Genomic DNA, 25,156 nt, shown 5'->3' on the forward strand with positions numbered 1-25,156 from the left:
CTGCTGAGAGTAGGGAGGGTAGACCTGATGATCTTTAGAGGTCCCTTCCAGCCCTTAATTTCTATGATGCTATGACTCTATAATTCTATAACAACAAGTTGACAGAAGGTTGGTTTTTAAAATAAAATTCTAGAGATAATGAATACAGAAGAAATATTCTCATTGCAAGAGGGAAAATATCCACAAACAGTAACATTGAGTAATGCGCATCAAGAATAAATGGATCAAGGGTAGCGAAAAGCCAGTGAGGAGTCTACATTTTTAAGTATTGCTAGAGGTACAAATAACTTTCAAATAGAACACCCTCAAGTAATACCAGGAACACAATGCACTTATAAAATCATTTTCTCAGATTGGTTCAAGTCAATTAACGGCTAATATTGCTCAAGATGAGACTTGCTCTTTGAACTCTTAGCTCAAGGACAATATTGGATGAGGAAAGCCTTTTATATAGAGGACTTATATATCTGACCCAGTGATTTTAGACCCCTAAGAAGGTGGAATTTAATAACGGGGGTAATAATAAACCTCCTAGTTACAACAACATTTCTTCTTTACCATTTATTTGATGCAGTATATTGGTGTTCTGTTATATCTGAAGGAAGCTACGTTGATGGGCTGACAATTTATTGAAGGCTCAGATTGTTTGGAGTCTTTTGAGATAACGTTTGTCTACATTTCATTGCTTTGTCATATGTAAAACACTTATCGGAAAAATTTGATTTTAACTTATAACTTTTAGTCATATTTGAATAGAATCCAAAACAGTCTAATTTTAAAAATTCTCCAAGCTAAAGTTGTGATATGGAAATCCAAAAAGAAAAAGGCTAAATGACGCTGGAAAACTCAGGAAAGATGGGCTGGGAACAGAATCCTATGTATTTACTTAAATGATATTTAAAATGCTGAAAGAAGCACTTAAAAAAGTTAAGTCATGTACCTGCTCTCAGTTGTTTTACAGTGTTTCATACAGAGCGTTATATCAAGTTACAAAGTAAGAACAAAGTCCAAAATTGATGCAAGATACAAAACTGGAAGAAGTTACATTTCTTAATAACTTCAAAAATTGTTTCCCAACTTATAAGGGATAATAGGCTGCAGTCATTCTATTACAGATACTGAATGCTCAACAGCACTTTGAAGAATCATTATTTCAATTCTTATTCATATGGGTGGAGTCTTTTTTCTATGTTGGAAGTAGAAAGACTGATGTTGATCCCTCTGGGTTCATATTAGTTCTTGGCAAGTGTGATGTGACTCACTGCAGCACCGAAAAGTTTCGTAGGAAAAGCCTGTAAACATTATATTAGACATTCATTGCACATAATAAGCTAATGCAGAGTTAACATATAGGCTGAGCACAACATTTCCAATTCTGCAAAGTGCTAAGCAGCATGCAGGAAAGGGCTAAAAGACTTCTACTTTTCTGCTAAAAGTCTTAGACGTATCTGAAAATTGCACAGAACATACTACACTTTTTGTTCCCCTTCCACTGAGTAGCACCCTACTTCGCAAATAATCCCACTGAGAACAATGGAACTGTTCAAGGAGTAGGGTTTTGTTTGGCGTTAATAAGCGTGACAGAATCTGATTTGTAGGAACGACGAGTAAGAAGAAAAAGAAAGACAAGTTGTGGTTTAAATAGAGAGAGAGATTCACCCTAAAGTGATTTCATTTTTTACCTTATGCAACCAGAGCAAAGGAGTGTTTCAAATTTTACTGATTTACTAGAGACATTTGTACTCTAAAAATGAAACAGATAGTTCTGAATATTCATTAAATCTGCTTTTCATGTAACATTTATTTTTACCTTACTTAACATAGTGTTGGGTGGGTGGAAACTTACTGTCAAGGACAGATGAAGTGTTCTGAACTGGCTCCAGACCTAACAATGCACTTATCATAAAACAATAAAAAGATTGATGAAAAACAGCACAATACAACCGCTACTTAGAGAGAAGAATAGATTGAAGGAATAATGTCACAAATTCAAATCCAACAATGAAAGGAGGTATCTAAGTTTCAGAGATACAGTCTCTGCCACCTCACTCCACATCAGCCCTTACCAGTAGTTAGGGGATCTACAGAATCATTGCCAAACAATATTTAACAATAAAAAGGATGCTTGAGGAAGACTTAATCATCATTTCAGATCTTTCTGAAATGAAGAGCATGCTTGATACATCCTCACTAAAACCAAGATTTTTGCCACCCTGACATCTGGGCAAAAGAGAGAAAACATGAGGTACTCAAGGAAAAAGCAGGGAAACTAAAATGAAGAATATATGAGAAAGAAAATCAAAAGTAACAATTAGCTCTAACATGGAGACCCAAGTTGATGGAACATCATAACCATAAATCAGTGGAATAAGTAGGGGGTGGCAGACAGGGCAACCATCCCAGGTGCTGATGTGGGAGGAGTGGCAGGGGGCAAAAATAAGTGTCTGCTGCTGGTAATTGCTATTGTAGCAGCAACTGGAAGTCACTGCTGTCCCCATGCTATGGTTGCTCAGCTGCATTCCTACACTGTTGCCATAAACCATAAACAAGAGCATAAGGCTCATTGGAGTATCAACAGATAAAATCCCTCCTCCTTTTCACTGAAGTACATCCAATGTCAGCCACCTTAGATGTTAAGAAACGCCTGTAAAAATGTGGAATACGAAGGGTAGCTACATCTTTTTTAAAGGTATCAACTTGTCTCAGGGTTCATATTTTTAAAGTAAAAAAAGCCTTTATGGTTCCAGGGAAAATCTCCAAAGAATGACCGAAGTGCCAGTAACACAGTGTAAACAGCCTAAAACAGTTCCTGTTTGTGTCAAGGTAATATTAATTCAAGTGGCTAACAATGATCATTTAAAGTTAAAATTGTGAATTATTTCACTAAGGGTTATAGCTCAGAAGAAAGGAGAGGGATAATCACATGGTGAATACCTACTGAGAGTGAGTTTTCATTTTGGTGCTTGCATTATACAGTGCATCAGAAAATATCGTCTCTTAATTTTTCCCTAACTGAAATAGACCCAAGCTGAAGTCTCACATAAGAGTATGAAGTTCCCTCCAACGTGAAGCTAAGCCAAGGAAGTGAGACTGATCTTTTACTAACAATTTGAATATTTTAGAATCATAGAATAGAAGGAGTGGAAGGGATCTGCAAGATCATCATGGGCAGGAAGTTATTGGGCTCAAACAAGCTCAACAAGGTACTTATCCAGCCTCATCTTAATCACATCTAAGGATGGTGACTACACTACCTCTGCTGGGTGTGTTTCTGGTAACCCTTACAGAAAAAAAGCGTTTTTATGTCCAGCCTAAATTTTCCCTCAATTAGCTTGTGCCCATCGGTCCTCACCCTCCTTTGAGGTTCCTTCTTAAAGAGTTGCTCCCCTAGATTTTGATGTTTCACCCCTAACGTACTTGTAAGCAACTCTAAAGTCACCCCTCAGTCTTCTCTTACTCAGACTGAACAGGCCCAGTTCCCAGAGTCTCTTCTCATACAGCCTATCCTCCAGGCCCTATTCATATGGGTGGCCCTCCTCTGTACCTTCTCGAGCCTATCCACATCCTTCTTGAAGTGTGGTGCCCAGAACTGGACACAGTACTTCAGCTGTGGTTTCACCAATGCCAAATAGTGTGGGAGGAGTACCTCTCTGGATCTACTGGCAACACATCGGCTGATGCACGTCAGCGTTCTGTTTGCCCTGCTAGCAACTTCATCGCACTGTTGACTTCTGTTCATCTTCCAGTTGATTGTGACCCCCAGGTCCCCTACAGATGCTGTGTCAGCCACCACCCATCATGTAGTTATGGTGAAGATTCTTCCTACCCAGGTGAAGAACTCTCTACTTCTCCCTGTTATACTTCATCTGATTCAGTTCTGCCCAAAAAACAGTCTGTCAAAGTCATCCTGGATCTTTACCCTATCCTCTGATGTGCCCACATTTCCCTGCAGCTTAGTATCATCTGCGAGCTTAGTCACTGAGCTTTTCACCCCCTCATCCAAGTCATTAATAAGTATGTTGAATAGCACAGATCCAAGCACAGATCCCTGAGGGACACCACTGGAGACGGCCCTCCAGGAGGAGGCCATCCCATCGATTACAACTCTCTGGGATTGGCCTCTAAGCCACTTCTCCATCCACCACACTGTAGACTGGTCCAGTCCAGTAGCCTCCAACTTAGTTGAGAGGATCTCACGGGAAATGGAATCAAAGGCTTTACTGACGTCTAAGTAAATGATATCAACCTCATGACCCTTGTCCAGCTGGTTAGTTACCTGGTCATATAGAGACACCAGGTTTGTCAGGCATGATCTACCCTTGACAAAGCCGTGTTGGTTACTTCTTAATACCCCACCAGTTGCTAGCTTGTAATTGATGGCCTCCTTAACAAATTTTTCAAATGTTTTTCCCCAGGACTGAAGTCATACTGACCGGTCTATACTTTGCAGGGTCATCCTTCTTCCCTTTCTTGAAGATAGACACCACGTTGGCCCTCTTCCAGTCATCCAGGACAACTCCCAAGTTTCACAACTCTTCAAACAGCTTTACCAATGGCCCTGCTATAAGCTCAGCTATAAGCTATAAACTCTGCCAGTTCCTTCAGGGCTTCTACTTTTCTCATAAGTAAAAGTATATTAAGGTCTCCTAAACTTTCATGGATCTATTCCTTCCAGTATTGTCTTGTTGCAAAACCAGAGACCTTGTATATCTTATGTGAATTACTAGAGGTACTGTGAATCACTTCTTCGTGACTTCAAAACTGAATTATATTTCTGTAACTGGGCTGCATTTTAGGTCTATTCAGAAAATAGCAAAATGGAGGCTTAAACAGAATGCCCTGCTGCTAGCCTATTACAGTACAACCTCATTATAATGAACTCCTATGGAACCACTGTAAGAAAATCTGGTTCTGTGGTAATATTTCTGGTTTAAATGCATTTATGTTGTAATAATGTTGCATGCCTCAGTTTTCCTGACTAGCTTGGGGGAATAGCAGGGAGAGTTTAGAGAGATTGGAGCCATGGCTGCCGTTCCAAGGGACAGAAGACGTATTCAGTGACAAAGATGGGAAGAGTCATGTTGACAATTCAACAAGGTGAGCTAAGTAAATATATTTTACAGATGACATGCAGGAGGCATCAAGAGAAGCATAAAACAATGGATAGAGCAGATTGAAAAGCTTAGAATCCCCAAGAGACTGTGGGAGAAAAGCCGGGCTAACTTTGGGGTATTTAGAGGCTGTGTAGGCTGTATTGGGGACAGAGGTGTTGCTTAACCCTTTGGAGGGGAGAAAGGATTTTGCTTTTCATGCTACAGTTGCCCGATAAATGCCTCTGTTGAAGAGAAGCCATCTGCTTGACTGCTTGGGAAAGGAGTTCACCCACAAGTCCTCTTTGAAGAGGTAAAGTTCTTGTCTCAGGAGCTGTACTGAGGTTCAGTCATGGCTCTAAGGGATAGCCATGGGTAACCAGGGAAGGTCAGGGACCAAATGGCTGAGTCTTGAGGTCACATGAATTCAGAAGCTCATCCCACTCTGGAAGCCACACCTGGCCGGGCTGGAGGAGCTACTTAGAGTAAGACTAGACAAAGCTGGGGGTCCCAAGCAAACAGTTCCCTAAGGGAATTTATGACAACCAAGAGAGAAGGGTTGTTTTGTGGGGGGGGTTTTAAAGAGGATATGCGAGCAGCAAGGATTGTTGTGGGTGATATCTTTTATTGGACCAGCTGCATGACTGATATAGATTTAGACAAGCTGCTGTAAATTACAACTTTTATACCCATTAAAGAAAAGTGTAATTACTGTAAAGTTAAGAAACTGTAATATTTTGTATCTGAAATTTTGACAAATGTGTTGTTTATACCAAAAAAAAGGTCAGTATTGTTCTTACCTTCCAGAGGTCAGGTGATCCTTCAATGAGTTTGGCTTTCGTTTTACAGTATTTTAAAGCTAAGTGCAAACATTCAGTGCCGTAATCCAGGTCATAGTCATTGCACTGTAGTAATTAAAAATAAGAAAAAAAAATAGCTTTTATACTCTTGAAACATAACTGCAACATCACTTTGTATGTGAAAGAAATTTTTTTATCCTGATTTAACCACACTTTAGGGAGGTGTGTGTGTGTGTGTGTATATATATATATATATATATATATAAAAATAAACACATCATATATTTCTTCTCAAACATGCATGCGCACACAACTCTTCAGTAACAAAGTTCCATGTTAGAGCAACAACCTAGATGTTGAGGACTGGACTGAAGTATACCCATTTCTCAAGTGGCTAGAAGGAACGCTTCACAGTTCAAGTAATGAGGATTCTAGCCAATAAGCTGGATGCAGTAACCTCTGAACTGCAGTACAAAACCACTGGTCTTATCAGTTGAGCACATCTAAATGTTGAGGGCTTGTACAAGAATACTAGGACTGTAAAGCTAACACAGTGTCTCCTTAGCCAAAGTACCCTCAGAGACCCAAAGTAGAGGCTATGGGTTCTTCAAGGAGGTGCTTCTGATTTTTTGAACCTCAGGCTGCCCTGGTCCTGGTATAAACCGAGTGGCCTCTAGTCTGCTCCATGATTCAAGGACCATTTATTAGCTGAGAAAGGATCCACATTCTTCTTTTCCAAACCAAGAGGAGGTGGGGGAAAGGATGCCAGTGGAGAGAGCTTCACTTGGGAAATTCTCAAGTGTCTCCCTGCAGACAAATAACATCCTGAGGAGAACAAATTAATGACTGAATTAATTAAATTCCTTCTGTTCCCTCTCTTCCACTCAGGTTAGAAAAGGAAAAAGAAAAACAGCTCAATACAACAAAAATTATTTTAAAGAATTAAGCTGGTCAAATATATAAGCAGAAATTGCAATCCAATTCACTTTGTCTTGTTCTCAAATAGCTAAACTGTCAAGACCGTTTCCTTTGCTTCTGCTCAGATTTTGTAATGTCTCAATGAAATAAGTATTATTTCAGAAAAATGCATCCAAACACTTATTAATAAATGGAAACTTCTCATGAAATCGTAACTGTATTTTTTACAGTATTTAAAATAATATTTTTCCCAGTCCATGTCAGAGGCTGCAACCAACAACAAAAGATTCTTTAACATACCAAATATAAGGGAAAGAATGAATAATTTTAGTAACATATTTCCCAGAGTAGGTTTTAACAGCTTTGACTAAGTACTTAGGAGCATGAAATTAGGAGAATTAAATAAGTTATAATACATGGTGAAGAGGGAGGCCATGCTTCAGGAACCTTATGGCATTAACAGTAGCAGTATAAAGGTGTCACAATGTTATTACAGAATTTACATGTTCAAGAACTAAATAATGCGCACAACAAATGTACTGGAGTGGGGAAATAGGCTCCTCAATATGGCAATTTAAGTTTCAAATATACAACGATTTAGAGGCAAAACGTTAAAAAAAAAAAAATCACCAGTAAGACCTGTGATATTCAAGTGGGTCTACATGCCAGAAGTTTATTATTAGACATTTTCTATTAGAAGATTCTTTAGGTATACTAGTTATTTCCTAGTAATATGCTGAAACGCTATACAATCACAAATCAGAAAGATTCCACTGCCTTAGAATGAATGAACAAGATAAGTCTTAGGAATTTGTATCTTTGAAATCACTAGCATATAATTAAAATTGTTTTTATTTTTAAATGCATGTATACCAAATGATACAGGGGCAAGATGGAACAATTCTAGCTTTTTAGCAAAATATTAATTATATATCATTACTAGGGGAAATGTTGCATAAAGAGGATAAACCATCGTTAGGGTATGACTGACTTCAAGAAATGAAATGAGATGAAATCTGACAAAGCACAGAAATAACTAAAAATGTATTTCACTAACATTTGTACTCTTGTGACATTTACCACTATTAACTATCTCTTAATCGTTTAAACCTAAATGCGCTAGTTTTATGGGACAGTCTATGGAAATGATGTCAGCTAAGAAAAGAAGTGAAAAGATAGGACAATCTCAACTCAAAGTCAGTTAGATTCTTATTAACAGACCTGAATATAAGTGAAACGTTAATACTGTTTTTAATGTCCTTTTTTTTTTTTTTTTTAGAAGCTTTGCTGGTTCTCAGAGAAATTCATAATATGAGATTCAACCTTACCTGCAGAATGTCTGATATAAAAAAGCAGAACATTTATAGGTAAAATTCCCAACAACTCCTGCATCCCAAACACCATCAGCTTAACTCTAAAAGGCCTGAGCCTTGGAACTACTTTAGTCTTCAGACAAATCATCATATAGTTCCTTTTTTTATTCTTTCCCTCTCCCCTCACCTTCTCATGAGCTGGTCAAATGGTGCAGTTTCCTGTAACTGTCACAGACACCAGGCTCAATGATACTGGGAGAGTTTAAGTTCTGGAGCAGATATATGAGACAGTTTCCAGCTGTGCATCTGCTATCTCCAGAACAAAAGGACAGCAGATGGCCTAAGGATTTCTTCAATAATAAAAAGGAAAATAAGTTATTTAAAGATATGTTTGAGCAGCTGGATATTCAAAATACTAAAATGTCTGTATTTGCAGTTACTGGAGGACTTGAAGATGACCCATGCTTCTTTTAAGACCTAGATGCTTGCATTTTATTATATTCTAATCAAACTCCACTCAAGATGAGCAAAAAGCCTCAGCAACAATGAATGGTCGTAAATTCACTGAAATGTATGTACTCTGTATTGTATGCTGAGGCTTACCCATAGTTTTGTGGTATTTCACTCCCAGCAGATTTACTCTGGAGTTTATTGCAAAATATCAAAGCCCTGCCCAAAAGTAACACAAGGTTAGTTTTCAAACATTATTTCATAGAACCATAGAAAATTAGGGATGGAAAGGACCCTCAGGAGGTCAGCTAGCCCAAGCCCCTGCTCAAAGCAGAACCATCCTCAACTATATCATCCTACCCAAGGCTTTATCTAGCCAGGTCTTAAAAACCTTTAAGGATGGAGATTCCATGACCTTTCACCATCAGGTAGTTGAAGGTTGCTATTAAATCCCCCTCAGTCTTACTTCTCTTCTTCAGACAAGAGTCCAGCTCTTTCAGACTCTCCTTATAAGTCACGTGCCCCAGCCCCTTAACCATTTTTATTGCCCTCCACTGGACCCTTTCCAATTTGGCCACATTCTTTCTGTATTGCAGGGAGGGGCAAAACTGGACACAGTATTCGAGATGTTGCCTCAACAGTGCTGAATAGAGGGGAATAATCATTTCCCTCGATCTGCTGGCAATGTTCCTACTAATACAGCCCAGTATACAATTAGCCTTATGTACAACAAGGGAACATTGTTGGCTTGTATTCAGCTTGTTGTCCATTATAAAGGTCCTTTTCTACAGAGCTGTTGCTTAGCCAATAGATCCCCGGTCTCTACCAGTGTATGGGACTGTCCCATCCTAAGGACTCTGTTCTTGTCCTTATTGAGCCTCATGGATGCATCCAAATGAGTGCGCACATATGGTTTGCAGCACCTCAAAGCTGTTGAGGCGCTGCAAACCACATGCAGCTGATGTGAACCCGTTCACTGTGCCACAAAAATTTGACACTGGGCAATCCCAGTGTCAAAAAAGAAAAGTGGTGTGGTACATGCAGCAGCAGCAGCAGGTGTCGCCAGCAACAGAACCTGGCTGGCCAGAGCCATGCTCTGGCTGCTGGCCAGGCTCTGAATGGCTGGATCAGTGCCACTGCTGCCTCAGGAGGCATCAGGATCCCAGGTAAGGTTGCTGGGGTCAGCACAGGTGCTGGCCCCAGCCTCCCCTACCCCACCCTCAGACAAAAGACAGTGATACAAACATGTGCTGGTGCTATTTTTGCTGTGGGAAGAGCATGCCCTGCACATGCACACGTCTGGACATGCCCTATGAGATTTCTTTTGATCCGATCCTCCAATTTGTCTAGATCTCTCTGGATCCTAGCCCTACCCTCCAGCATATCCACTACTCCCCCAGCTTCATGTCATCCACAAACTTGCTGAGGATGCACTCCATTCCATCTTCTATGTCACTGATGAAGATATTGCACAAAACTGGTCCCAGGAGCAATCCCTAGGGCATTCCACTTGATACCAGCTGCCAACTAGACATTGAGCCATTGACTACTACCCTCTGAAGTGATCCAGCCAGTTTTTTATCTACCTCACAGTCCATTCATCCAACTTATACTTCCTTAGCTTGCTTGCAAGAATATTGATGGAAACTGTACCAAAATGTCACTAAAGTCAAGGTATATCACATCCACTGCTCTCCCCACATCCACAGAGCCAGTCAGCTCATCACTGAAGGCAATCAGGTTGGTCAGGCATGACTTGTAACAGGAGGCCTCCTCGGGACTGATCTCAGTGTGGCCCATCCACCCGTTTCTGGGCTAACCGCCCGCCTTCTTGCCCGCCACGCCTTGTTGTTAATTAGTTCTTTGATGTAATTAAGCGGGAGGCTGCCCATTTCCTGCCCCAATGCCAGAGGGCACTATCTGCAGCTCCATTCCTCCCCTACACCGCAGCCCAAGCCTCACTGATGGCATCTAGATCACAAATCACCAGCCCCCACACTGGGCCCCAGAATCCTCCTGATTGAACCCCGCCCCTGGATTCCTCTCCTCAGGCGGTCTCATCCGCCTTCATACTAGGCAGCATAGTTCCCTGCACCGCTTCCCCTTCCCCAGGACCTTTGACTCACTAGCCCTGGCCCACCTCCAGGCCAGTCGGTTCCTTGCAGTGGGCCCCCGGCCCTTCGACCCTTCTGGTCCTGGCCCCAGCACGGACCAGTCAGGGGAAGTCCGGAAAGGCCTGAGTCTATGGCCTTTCTCTCTCTCCAGGGATCCACCCTCCAGGCCCTCCAAACAAGGGGTAACCCACCTGGTTGTGGGTGCTAGGGGTTAAGGCACCCTGACCCGCCTTTCACCGGGGTGGTAACTGGCCTGGCATTTCCTGGGGGCTCCCACACCCCTGGGAGCCCCACCAGGCCACCCACTTCCCGCAGGGTGCAGTTTTAGGTGGTACCCAGAACCAGGAGCCTCCTTACCATCTCCTACAGCTCCTCCCTTACCTTCAGATGACACCAGCAGCTCTGTGGCCAGGCGATGTTGCCTGGCCTCCAGCAACGGAACTGCCCTGTTCATATGGGCAGCCCCAGATCCAAAATGGCTGCCCTCATCAGGTACCTGGCAGCTGCCAGCTCCGGGCCCTTAATGTGGCAGGCACAACCAGTGCCCTGCCACAAGGCCATATGTGGGCAACATGGGCCAAGGGTAACATATACCATGTCATGACCTGACCTGAGCTTGACTTGTGTAGCAATGACCTAAGTTGAGTATGCACTGTAAACAGTGATAAGGTACACTAATATAATACAGCAAAAGCTCTGTTATCTGGCACCCATGAGGAATGGGGGGTGCCCGATAAACAAATATGCTGGTTAACTGAGAGGCGTCTTTGCCTGGTCGGGCAAAGACGCCACTCCCACCGCGTCCGGTGTGTCAGTGTGCCAGGGGACAGGCACTGCGCCGCCCCTCCCGTGGCATCAATGTGCTGGGGGACAGGGAGCGGGGCCCCGCACAGGCTGCTTTGCCCCGGGCCGTGGCCCGAAGTGGGGCTCAGTGAAACCAGAAGTCCCACTTCCAGTTTTGCTTCTGCTACATTGACCGGCATCAACCAGCATGCTGGTTAATAGAGCATGCTGGTTAATGAAGTGCCGGATAACCGGCTTTTACTGTACAAGGAAATGGAAAAGGATTGGTATAGCTCCGAAGCATAACCAAATATAGAAAACTGTGTGTTAAGTATATAAGCATGGTTAAACTGTGAGACAGCAGATTTCTCCAAAGCTCAGTGATAAAGCAGAACCAGATGACCAGAAGTCCCCAAGGAAACAGAGAAACCTGGCCAGCAGACCTGTTTTACCTTTAAATCCAAGGTGACATAAGCACTGTGTTTATTAATGTGAACAAGTCTTTGCTATTGTGTATCCTAGTAAGTAGAGACCTGCTTAATTCAGGATTTTGTGGAAATCACAAAATCAGGCCTTGTCCGCAATTTGGGCATTGTTCACAAAAGTAAAAAAAAAAAATCTTACTAAAATTAAAATGCTGGTTCCCCAGTGGGAGCCAGCAGTCCCCATGACCGCTGCAGCCTGGCCTCACAGCCCACCAGCAAGAAGACAGACACCAGCATAAAGGGGAGCAGCCAAGATGGCAGTTGCCCCCCCACCCTTTCCCTTGCTGCTGATCGGCTGAGCAGGCTACCCATCGCACAGCCCTGCCCCCCTCTGCCAATCAGCATCAAGGGGTGGGGATGCACAACAGACAGCCCTCTTAGGTTCAGCAGTGAGGGGCAGGGACACACAATGGGCAGCCCTCTTGGGTAATCAGCAGTGAGGGGTGGGCTCACCATGAGAAGGCCACAAAATCGCCTCCACGTGCCACAAGCAGGCCACAAAAGTCCCTTTCGTTCACTGCAACTTAGGTACATCCCTTCTAATACAGTTTTCAAACTGCGACTGGAATAGTGTCACTGGTCATCAGTCTTACTCCCAACCCCAGTTAAAACTTGGAGTAACAAAAAGTTGCTGATAATGCTCACAACAACATGCAAAGCAAAGATATTTGACTAAGTTGTGAAAGGCTAAGCGAGAGAGACACTATAGTGTTTAAATCTGTAAATTGGTTTTAAAATATTGTGCAAGTGGTAGCTTTACTGAGATTTTCATATGCAAAAATTGAAGAAACTGGACCTCTCCAAAATAGCAACAGATAATTCCGTATCATTTCTCTCCTCTGCCTGTTATGATTTGCAGAAAACCATAATTATGTTGTTTCCAACATAATCCCTTTAGCAACTAAAAAGAGAATGCCTCTGTGTTCTTTTTCATTAAGTTAAAAGGCAATAGTTCTTTTGGCCTTCATAATCATTAAAAGATATTAAATGCATTTGTGAGATCAAATGGGTAACTTCTGGAATCTATTCCTAGTCCAACCCATTTAATTTGAAAATAACAAAAATTCTCAGGGTTTTTTGTTTCATCACTCTTAAAGTAGAGCATTTCGTTTTAATTTTAAAAGTTATTTGTGCTTAAGAGCTGCTCTGATATGTACTTCTATATTCTTATTGCAATGTTCTTTTGTATCTTTTAAAAATAATTATTGATCCTAGAATTCCCATACATATGACAATTATAACACACACTTCCTTCAGCTCTGAAAATAAAAGCCACCAATTGAAGATCATTCCTATGCTAAGATCATTAAGACATGCAAAATTAACCAAGCCTTTCTGATTTTTGTTCCTGTTCCTTGCAAACCAAGCAAGTTTCCATTGCTGAAGTGCCAGAATACATATTCTGAAGAAAAACAATTAGTCACTGTCAAGAACATTTTATTAAGTTAAAAAACAATGTAGACACATAGGATCTCACCAAATCTCTAACTGGTTTGTGTTATCCTTTGTCTCTTTTATTTTGTTTTTTTGTCTGTGCTTTTTTCAAACATGCCTTTAACAGATGTGCCTCATGTTCATTATCACAATATGCAGAAAGCAGCACTGAAGCTGATACCAGCATGACAAAAACACCAGAATCACAGCTAGCCCTAGAAGACTCAGCCAGCAGCAAGGCCTAAGGGAAAATGGGGAAAACCAGAAGGAGCAAAGAAAATGAAGGAAAACAGATATAGTAGGAAGCAAAAACATTACGACATTAAGGTAAAAAACAACAAGCTATATTTGAAAGGTTTGTCTGAAATGAGAATCAAATTCATTATTTATCATTCTAAAATGGTACTGCATAAATCCAGCACCTATGTGGTGCTACTCAAGTAGAGGAGTGACAGAATCCAACAGTAAGACTAACTGGTTTTCTGTGTGTGGTTAGTTAGGAAAGCAGAACTGGAACAGGCCCCCTAGCAGAGTACAGTCATTTGGTATTATAGGTAACCACAAGACAATCCTGCTCATGAACTGGTAAAGCTCCATTTTTAAACTAGTTATATTGCTCCCACTATTCCTACTGAGAAGCAGCTGTTGGTCTCTCTGTTGAAACAACTAAAAAGATGTCAATTAGTGTCACCTATAGCAATGATTTTATGATGTGAATACCTTCCCACTACACTCACACTCTCTACTACGAGCAGGTACATAAAAAAACAAAAGAAAAAGCATATGTTTGTAGAACTCATTGTCAAATAATATCTCCTTTAGGACAAGAACTCAGAAATGTATATGGATGCTAAGAACGACTTGGACGAGGGGGTGGAAAGCACACTGTCCAAGTTTGCTGATGCCACTAAGATGTGGGGCGAGGTAGACACACTTGAAGGGGGAGAGAGAGGCTGCAACTAGATTTAGACAGACTACAAAAGTGGGCGGATAAGAATAGGATGGGGTTCAACGTAGACAACTGCAGGGTGCTGCACCTTAGGAGAAGGAATCCACAGCATACATACAGGCTGGGGAGTTCCCCTCTTGAAAGCACAAGAGGCAGAAAGAGATCTTGGAGTCATTATTGACTCCAAGATGAACATGAGCCGCCAATGCCAGACCGCAGCCAGCAAGGCCAGCACCCACTTGGTGAGAGGGCAGCAGGACAGGCCCTATGAGGAGAGACTGAAGGACCTGAACCTGTTCAGCCTCAGCAAGAGGAGGCTGAGGGGGTACCTGGTGGCTGCCTACAAGCTCATCAGGGGGGATCAACAGCAAATAGGCAGAGTCCTTTTCTCCCTAGCACCACCTGGGGTGACAAGGAACAATGGTCATAAGCTGATGGAGAATAGGTTTAGGTTGGAGATCAGAAGGCAATATTTTACAGTTAGGGTGGCCAAAGTCTGGAACCAACTTCCCAGGGAAGTGGTCCTCGCCCCTACCTTGGGCATATTCAAGAGGAGGTTGGACGATCACCTGTCTGGGGTCTTGTGAACCCAGCATTCATTCCTGCCTGTGGCACGGGGTCAGGCTAGATGATCTGTTCAGGTCCCTCCTGACCCTAGCCACTATGATACTATGAACATAGATTTCAATTACAGAATAAGAAAAATCCATAAAAGATAGAAGCCCCTCTGTTTCTGAACATCAGCCAACAGATTAATTTAGGATGGCTAGAAAGAAACTTCCTGAAGGGGCAGGATATTCCACAACTGTCTGTTTTGGCCATTCTCTTAAAGTCCTTAAATGCAAATACCATGGAAGGAGCATGTAAAATTAAAGGAACTATGAATACAATCCTGTAGCAAGGGAGGTGCCAGCAGTGCAGTGGCACTGGGCACTCTTGCACAGGAGGCACCAAATCAAGTAGAAATAATATTACCTAGTAGCACTGGGCGGTGCTCTGCACATGACTTGCACTAGGCACTAAAATGGCCAACTATGGCTTTGCATTAATATGATCTTGTATAGAGGAATAACTGCTGAAACAATGGGAAGACCAGAACAGCTCTGCTTCCTTGTAGATGTACAGGAAAATCACGATTGTCCAGAAGAGGTCAATTGTCCAAAATTACAATTTCTTTAATCCCTCTTCTCATTAACACTAAAAAACAAAACAAAAACAAAAACAAAAATCAATACAGATGATCCCTTCACTAATAGCTGTGTGATGGTACTGTGACTGGGGGTGCCCTGTGACATGGGTATCGGTGTGGGGGGTGCTACCTACACATATGCTCCTGAGTTCCTGGGAATTTGTTGCTCTCAGGCTGTCAAACCTTTTGTGATTTTAAAGAGCATTTTCTCATAAAACCACTCAGTTTATTCTTGGGCCCCAGCTTCTCCTTCCCCAAGGGGCTGGGTTATCTGTGGGCTGCTCAAGATCTCTGGCTCAGATTACTGCCTTAAAAAGACTTTCCCTAGAGGTGATGAAATAAAGGGACCCTTGGACCAGGGTTGAGCATCCCTGCTCTAGGAGGTTTAAACCATTCTAAATTGGCTTGTACATCTGGACACTTGTAAACAGCATTTAAATTGATTTAAGTGTTATATCTGTCCACACCCTTAGGGTGCAAACACTAGACATTCACTCCAGAATATTTTCCATCTACTCTAGAGGAAAAATGGAGCAAGCATGTAACAATTTACTCCAAAGGAAATGCTGATTTCTTTTTATTATATTATTTATATTTATTATTATTATTATATTTATTTATATTTATTATATTTTTTATTATTATTAATAATGATAATTATTTTTTATTTCCTCAGGAGCAAGTTACACTGATGTATGTGTCATAAATCCACTAGCATTGTCAGTTTCATTCAGGACTAGCCATTTGCTCAATGTAAACTATTTGCTCCCTGCCACCTTGTGGCTAGCACTGTAATAACACCTAATTCAGGCAGCCAACTCAAAAGCAGTGGTCATGTGATCACTCCTTACTAGAGTCATCTTACTGCAGAATAAAATTACATTACTCCAGAATAAATGTACCATGTGTCCACCTTCTTATACTGTTAGAAGAGGAAAACTTTCAAAACTGATTGAATTGTACAGTATTTGCTAAGTCTTACTCAGACTAGAGACCAACAAAAAGAAGTGTGAGCATTACCTACAAAAAAGTAGGACTCTGATTAAATATCTCTACACAAATTCAATACATCTTCTGTACATGCATGGATTTGGGGGTTGGGGGTGAATTAAAGAATTTGCCATTTTTATCAGAGAAGTTACACTTTTTAAACAGAAAAAAAACAGGATCCCTGCTGATCGCTTTCTTCTCTAGGTATTTCAAATAGCTTTCTTGAGGACCTGCTTGATGATCTTTCCAAATATTAAGGTTAGACTGACTGGTATGAACTTCCTCAGATCTTCCTTTTTTCCTTTCTTGAGATGGGCACTTAAAGATGAGCACTATATTTGTTCTTCTCCAATCTAAGAACTCATCTGTCTTCCAAAAGTTTTCAAAGATAATAGCCAATGGCTCTGAAATTACCTCAGCCAATTACTTCAGTTCCCTAGGGTATATCCCATCTGGCCCTGTTGCTCTTCCACTGCTTTAGGCTGTTTATATCCTTCCCTGTGTGCTGACAACTGAGCTCATCTGGTAACTGCTTTTATTCATGAAGACTGAAGTAAAAAAGGCAGTAAATACTTCAGGCTTCCCTGTATCATCCGTAACTAGATTGCTTTCTGCAATCAGAAAGTGACCTACACTTTCCTTGGTCTTCCTCTTTCTTCTGAGATACTTGCAGAATCCCTTTTTATAGATTCTTACATCCCTTTTACTCATATTCTCACCAAGACACCAGATCTTGCTCCAGACCTAGATGCTAGCTGTGTCCCCTCATAAACGCATCATCATTGAACCAAATAGCATGGATTAAACTTCTGAGGTTCATTTACCTCAACAGTATACATCATCTGCTTACAGTACCCCTCTGCTGTCTCCACTGAACAGATCCCCAAGTGTAAAAAAGAATGAACATCAATCCGACATCAATATCAGAAAGACAGAAAACCTGTGGCAGAACATCGTAACCTCCCCTGACAGTCCATCACAGACCACAGAGTGACTGTTTTTAGGCAACAACATTTTAAAAATAAAATCGATTAGAAAATCACAGAACAAGAAATCCTCCATAGACTGGATTACATCAAGTATGGTCTAAACTGGGTGCATCTACATGTACTATGAATATACCTGAATTTACTGCACAGAAAGTTAAGGCTCATTTAATGCACTGCCAGGCACATGTCTACGCATGCACCCAGGTCAGGAACAAATTGTGCCTGGCAGGAACAGCCCAGTCCAGAGCTGCTCCTGCCCTGCATCCAAGGGGAACTCCAGGCTCTCCCGGGTGCCAACCCCAAGGGCTGGCAGGGAACACAGGGTCCAGTCCCGACCTCCGTCAGGTGGGGAGAGTTGTGCCAGCTACAGGGGCAGCTATCTCTCCGCCATGTGGGGATTGTGACCTGTCCCGATCCTCACATGACTAGGAGACCTGTGCTGGCTGCAGAGTAGCTGTCTCCCTACCACATAGGGATCAGGAGACAGCTGCCCCTGAAGAAACTCCCCATGCAACTCCCCCCGCATCAAGACTTAGCCAGGCAGCAGCAGGCCCCCTGCTGCCTGCAAGCAACTGCTCCTGGTCAGCGCCTACACATGCAATACGGCACATTAGTTAATGCACCATTTAAAAACCTTTGTGTGTTGTTACTAGCAAACAACACATTAGACTAATTTAATACACAGTAAGTCCCGTGCACATGTAGATGCCGATGCATTACTGTGCATTAGATTAGTCTAATGCGCAGTTACATATCTTGTGTAGACGCACCAACTGAGACTACATTTTCTTATCCCTGGATTAATTTTTATAAGCCCTATGTCCTCCAGTGGGTTAACTGCTTTATCTCTCCTACCCACCTTGCCTTTCACAGCAGGACCCCCCGCTTTTCTCCTTCTCTTCCCTACCTTTTGTATTCTAATCACTGCTTTTTCATTAGCAGCTCTGTTTCTTAGAGTCTCTTCACAGCATCTGATGAAGTAGACCCTCTTCTTATGAAAGCTCATGCTATACATCTCTGACTTCATCCATAAAGGTGCAAATCTACCCTGTCTTGACTTCAAAAGAACAGTTCTCTCTCTCTTTTACATCCCGTGCCAGTTGTATTTCAAATCATGCCTTGGCCAACCTGCTTTCTCCCGGGGTTCCCCCCACACCCTCCCAGAGTGTGGGGGACCCGGAAGTGGACCAGAAGTGATTCTAGTCCACTTCTGGGTCCACTGCCAAGCACGTGGGGGGCCCCCACACGCTCCTGTGGGATGCTCCATTCACCCCACTCTCAGCATTCACAAGCCATGTCTCATACCTCAAAGTATGTAGAAAAAACATTTAAAAGCTATGTCTATGGCTGAATCGTTGATTCTCCAAATCGGAATTGAATCTTCAGATTCAGATTCGGCTGAATCGAATCGGGAAAGTGATCCAAATCAGCAAATCGAATCGCTGTCTACCGAATCAAGCCGAATCCAAATTGAATACAGCCCACTTTACACACCCCTAATAGTAATGGAGAGTAGCTTTAGACTACACAAAAAAGGGGATCTCATTCTGGTTGTGACAGGGCTCAAGAAGACTTCTTATAGCTTGACTAATTTAATGAAAGTCAAGATGCAAACTATTTGACGTAAGTAGAAGATTTTGCCATATGAAGAAAGTGGTCTTTTACATAATATAAATGGAGAAATGGGAGTTCCCCATGAGTTTTCCCTAGTAAGGCTCAGAATAATCATAATTGTGGTTACTACAGACCTCAAAGAAAAACTAAGGGTAGACACAGATATCATTTGACATCTCATCTGTACTACCAGAAAATTTTTTATAGCGGCACAAATGCTGTGCAAAATATGTCAATTCCCTTTGTCACGCTGAATAAAAGGAAAATCAGTAGTGCAATACATGGTGATAAGAGAACTAGCCTGAACTACACCTGTGCTTGGGGCAACTAACTCCTAGGAAAGATTGCCCATGTCCCAGTGCATAACACCTGGATAATCAGGTAGGATTTTGACTGGTCATTCTTGAACTGTGGACATCAAGCTTTCCATGACCAGTGTTTGGTCAGTCCTCCAGGCATCCCACAGGCACTGCTCCATGCCACCATCACCCCTGCCCCAAATGCCATATGGCAACTAGCTACTCTGTCTGCAGCCAAAACTCTATTGCCCCAACCTACATTGCCTGCACTTGACCCAATCCATACTGTTCCAGGCTAATTTGAGCTGTGCGTGGAGTGGTCAGGTAGGTAAAGGAGGTACCCCTGCTTCTGGGTTTCCATAATGCTGCGTACTCTGAGGATGCTGCCCAATGTCTCTACAGCTTTTAAAAAACACTTTTAAACAACATTTTTTCCCCAAGATATTTATCAATTTCATTCCATTGGTGGTACTAGACTGAGTCAGGGCCTCACTGATTTGGGCTTGCGGGGGTTGCTAAGTGGGTAGAGGTTATACCACTGCTTCTGCAGTCCTGGGTGGCTGTCCTAGGTCTCCACATGTTTTAAACATCACTTTTTCCCCAAGCCTCTGGTCAATTTCATTCCTTTCCCAACCACTGACATGGGTCCCTTAAACAACTTCCCAAAGCACCCAGCACCCTGAAAACTCAGAGCAGGAGTTTTTCTTCTGGCCACCACACCCTCCTGACCCTTTAACCAGCTGGCCCCTGTTCACACCCAAATCAGCCTGTGATACACTGAACCCTGGTACATTGCCAGAAATTGAAATAAATGAACGAGTGGCTTGAAGAAAGTACTTTTTAAAAGCCATGAAAGATTTGAAAGCCCCAGAGCACCCAGCTTCCAGGAACCCCACCCCGACACACACACACATCTGGGCACCCCCAATCAAGGTACCACCATGCAGATTTTGGTGAAGTGCAGAAATATTCTTTATTGAACTCAATTAATCTTTACTGAAAACAATGGGAGTGAGGAGGATCAAAAAAATTGCAAAATTCCTTTTCCTTGGAGTGCAGCCAATCGGGGTCTTCCTCTCCTGCTTGGGTGGAAACTAGGACACATCACTGATACATGCTGGGCTGGGTATTCACTACCACCCCCTGCTGGCAGTTTGAAAGCATGGCAGTGCCTAAAAAAGGTAACTGTTCCATGTGGAGTCCTTGGCAGCGTACCTGATAACACATCGCAACCAGGACAAATGAGAGCCAGTTTTCAAATCAGTGACATTCTTGGAGACGTTCAAATATTATGTCTGTCTGCACACTTAGGCTCTGCTTTAAAACAATGTATGTGAGATTAGAGTTGAATGGGGAAAGGTAATTATATGTTTTAAAATATGTTTTCATTTCCATTCAGAAAGAAAAACAAACTTTTAAAAAATTCTCAGGCAAAGGGAACTGATCCTAAAGTAGTCCAAACAGTTTGAACTTCCTTCCATATGAAAATAAAAATAAAAATAAAAAACCCAGAACAGAATAGGACAAGCAGAATGCATGGGAAATATATATATTTTTTTAGATAAAACCAGCAACAACTTAATGTTTATTGTATATAAGGGAATACGTATAGGTCTACATTAGGACAGCCATGTTTTATCAATCATGAAGACCTAATGGTTCCTGGATAGTTTATCAGCATTTTCTTCCTCCTCTCTTAGGTTGATTTTTATACTTAGATTACACAGAGCGAAACAATTCATATGCCACAACTGGATACTATCATGCAATTAATTTGTTTGCCAATGAACTCCCATATGTATATTCCTATATAATATAAAGTGTAATGACCCCAACAGCTACAAACTGAAGTGAACTTATTTGCCTTTACCACACTACCAAGTATATCCCTCCTCTTTACAAGGAAAAAGTCTTTTTCCTTTTCTAGCAGGTGCTAGAAGATTTTCTTCTTTTGCAGTCCCTCACAGTTGAGGATTATCATCTTCCATGAATGTCTCATCTCTGGGTCCAAAGATGGCTGATGAGGCCGATACGGGATTGACAGACTCTGCTCTAACTCAGGCATGTGTTTCTGTGGCTCTGGATTCTCAATTCGGTCAGCAAAATGCTGTTTCTGAGGCTACTGTTTTTCTGTCTCCTGTTGTCATCATGAGGTTTCAAAGTACTAAGACCCTTGCAGCAGACTCTTCCTCCATTTGGGGTGATCCTGGGTGATAGTATTCCACAAGTTGATGTCAATGTTGCATTTTTCAAGTTGGCCTTGAGAACGTCCTTGAAGCACTTTCTCTGCCCTCTTGAACATATGTCTCAATTGAGCTAGAAGAATACAACTTGCTTTGGAAGTCTGGAGTCAGACATCCGGATGATGTGGCCAATCCAGCAAAGTTGACGTTGGATGAACATCGCCTCAACGCTCATAGTGTTTTCTTGTGAGACTATGTTAATATTGGTGCATCTATCTTCCCACTGGATTCAAAGGATATTCTTCAGGCAGCGTTGATGACACTTCTCTGACAAGCGGAGGTGTCTCCTGTACACTGTCCATGTCTCAACTCCATACAGTAAAGGCAGAGATCACAACTGTTTGATAAACCATGAGTTTGGTTTCAGATCTGATGTCGTGATCAAACACTGTTTTTCCTCAGGCACCTGAAGGCTGTATTTGCATATTTGAAGTGATATTGGATTTCTTTGATGTCAGCCTTCTGCAAGAGGTGGCTTCTGAGGTACAGGAAGTACTAGACTTTCCCCAGTCTCACTGTGAATCTGAATTACCAGAGCTGGGAACTGCTCATTAAGAGCTTGTTGATGGAAGGCCTTAGTCTTCTGAAAGTTAATGTGGTAACAGTGTGGTAAGGAATAATCGAGAAGAGTGTTGGAGCGATGATGCAGCCTTGATTAACTTTGTGCTTAATTCCCATCTGAACCTCAAAGGGATCTGTGATAAATTCGTTACTGAGAACCACTGCTCACATACCATTATGCAGCAGGCAAAAAATGATGACGAATTTCAGTGGGCATCCGTACTTCATAAGAAGCCTCCACAGCATTTCTCAGTTGACAGTCAAATGCTTTTGTGAAGTCAAAAATGGCCACGTGAGGGGTTCATGGTGTTCCCGGCATTTTTCCAACAGCTGCTATGCTGTGAAGATAATGTCAGTTTTGCCTCTCGATACCCTAAATCCACACAGATTTCAACGGAAGCTCTTCAGCAAGCAGAAGATGGTTCAGGAAGGTTCTAACAATGATCTTTCCTGCGTTGGACAGAAATCATTCTCTAATTTCCACAGTTAGCCTTGTCTCCTTTCTTGAAGACTGTCATAATCATGGTGTCCCTGAGGTCATCTGGGACTTCCTCATCATTCCAAATCCTTAATATGAGCACATGGGACTATGATGAGAGCTCCTCTCCCCTTCTCCTCCCCCCCTACTTGAAGATTTCAACAGGGATGCCATCAGATCCAGGTGCCTTGTCATTCTTCATCTGCTTGATAGCTTTCCTCACCTCTTCAAGGGTTGGAGGTCTGAGATAATCTCTGACTAAGTGTTGCAGGATGGAGTAGAGAACACTCTCATCAACAATAGTCTTGACTGAGGAGGTCTTCAAAATGCTCCTTCCAACAGGCATTGATGTCTTCCTTTTCCTTGATCAGGTCTTCTCTGTGCTTAGGTCTCAAGGGGGTTGGTCCCTCAGTGCTCGGATCACAAACAACTTTGCTGGTATTAAAAAAACCATGCATATCTACTCTTGGATTTCCCAGTCCTTCTCATCAAACCAGTCTTGATGTTTCCTGGTACAGAATCCAGATGTCTCTTTGCATGTGCTGATGATGATGAGCTTGAAGGTACTCTGAGTGCTCTCCGACAGTCTCCCGTTATTCTTGACTGGAATTCACCAATTTTTCTTTGAGGCACTGGTGGAAAAGGTCTTGTTTGACTGGGTTCTTGAGTCCTTCGACGTTGATCTTCTATCAGCATTACTTCTGCTGCAGCCATCATTTGGGAGCCAGTTTGAGTGACATAACCAAGCACATGAATCTGATCAGTCCAGCAATTATCAGCTCCTAGCATAGCATGGGTGATGAGGACAATTTTGCAATGTGAGGCACAGGCAATGATGTAATCAATCAGATGCCAATGTTTACATTACAGGTGTTGCCATGATGTCTTGTGCCTGTTTTTCTCATGGAACAGTGTGTTGATAATGTTGAGTCCATGTTCTGTGCATTTGGCCAAGAGAAGGATGCCACTGGAGCTAACCTTTCTTACTAGGAAAGACTAAAAGATACCTTTGAGACAGAAAAGATTAGAATTGTTATTCTGCTTCTCCAGTTATAAGCTGACTTTGTTAGGAAGGGCAGCTGAGCCTTTGTTGGGAAGGGCAGCATATAAATCATGTAAATAAAATTCAGCAATTTATGAAATTTAAGTTTTATTAAAAGTGCCACACACACACTAAAGGGCTTCTCAAATGTATCAGAAAGACCACCAGAATCTTAACACATCAATTTAAATGGTACAATAAAGTTTTTCAAATACAAAATTATAATTAACAACTACATTTTGAAGACAGGCAGAAGTATGCTACCTCTAGGATACTAGCTAGTAAGACACTAGCACTGGCTTGCAGCACCATACACAGTCTATTTATATTAGGTGGTTATTTTCTTTTTTTCCCAGCTCCTAACTAATCAATTATCACTTTTTGATGCATAGCATTCCATAACAGACTTGATGAGAGGCAGGAAAGCCCACACACATACATACACATGCACATCCTTTAAAAGGTGTTAATATGCTACACACCTACAAATTTTATGCAACATGGATTTAGAAGACATAAGAAATGACTACAAAAAATTATATGCAAAATTCAATTTTACATATTAGAGCTTAACAAAGTCTCCCACTCTACCCCTCTCTCTCTCTCACATGCACCCTTTCCAAGGCTGCACATTAAATTCATGTGAAAAAGTTTCAGATATGACTAAAGTACCAGACCACAAAACTGTATATTAATTTCATATACTGGATTGCATCCTACTTTACCTTTATGCATCTAAGTGGCACCGACATAGCTACTTAAACTGAGTTTTTGCTACTTATGCCCAATTTAGATTATAATAATATTGTAATATTAGGTAAGCTCCCAAACTTTAGTAGCAGGAAAACCACAGTTAGCTAACCGCAAAAACTATACCTCTGGCTCTTTATCTGTTTTATCTAATGTACATTGAAAGGAAAGTGCAGAAAAGCCGTTGGGATCAGGGACCAGGGCCAGGGCCCACTCTCTTCCTGGGAAGCATCTATCTTACTAAGCCACCTTCCCTCTACTCTACTCACCTCTTTCTAGCCCTATGTCTTCCCCCTGCAGCTGTCCAGTGGATCACCCTCAAGGAGGGCTAGAGAACACTGGGAAGGTTTAGCCCAGGGGTGTCCAACCTTTTTTGAATGTGGGGCCAAATCACAAACTTTTTATCACCCAGTGGGCCGGCGAGCCACATTCAAAGACGTCACAGGAAGTGGTATCATATCAGGAAGTGATGTCACGTGACCTTTGACACCAATGAAGGTGCAGGGGTTGACATGGTGCTGGTTGACATGGTATGCATGCCCAGGTTGACATGGTGCTGCAGGAGCCGCTTGGCTACAACTGGGTTGACCTGGTGCTGGAGAAGCTGTAAGGCCAGGCCGGGGTTAACCTGGGGCCCGCCCAGCCTGCCGGTGCCATGCCCAGGT

At 42.1% G+C, this 25,156-nt stretch overlaps 1 protein-coding gene across 1 annotated transcript in view; it reads right to left on the reverse strand.

Moving 5' to 3' along the window:
- The window catches only part of ISPD (isoprenoid synthase domain containing), a 232,055-nt gene that overhangs the window by 157,491 nt on the left and 49,408 nt on the right, over positions 1–25,156 (reverse strand). The window contains exon 5 of the mRNA XM_006018934.3: positions 5,891–5,995. Coding sequence (XP_006018996.1) covers positions 5,891–5,995 — 105 coding nt within the window. The remainder of the gene's footprint in view (positions 1–5,890; positions 5,996–25,156) is intronic.

Source organism: Alligator sinensis, unplaced genomic scaffold (assembly GCF_000455745.1).
Source record: "Alligator sinensis unplaced genomic scaffold, ASM45574v1 scaffold123_2, whole genome shotgun sequence".
NCBI classification, from domain to species: Eukaryota; Metazoa; Chordata; order Crocodylia; family Alligatoridae; genus Alligator; species Alligator sinensis.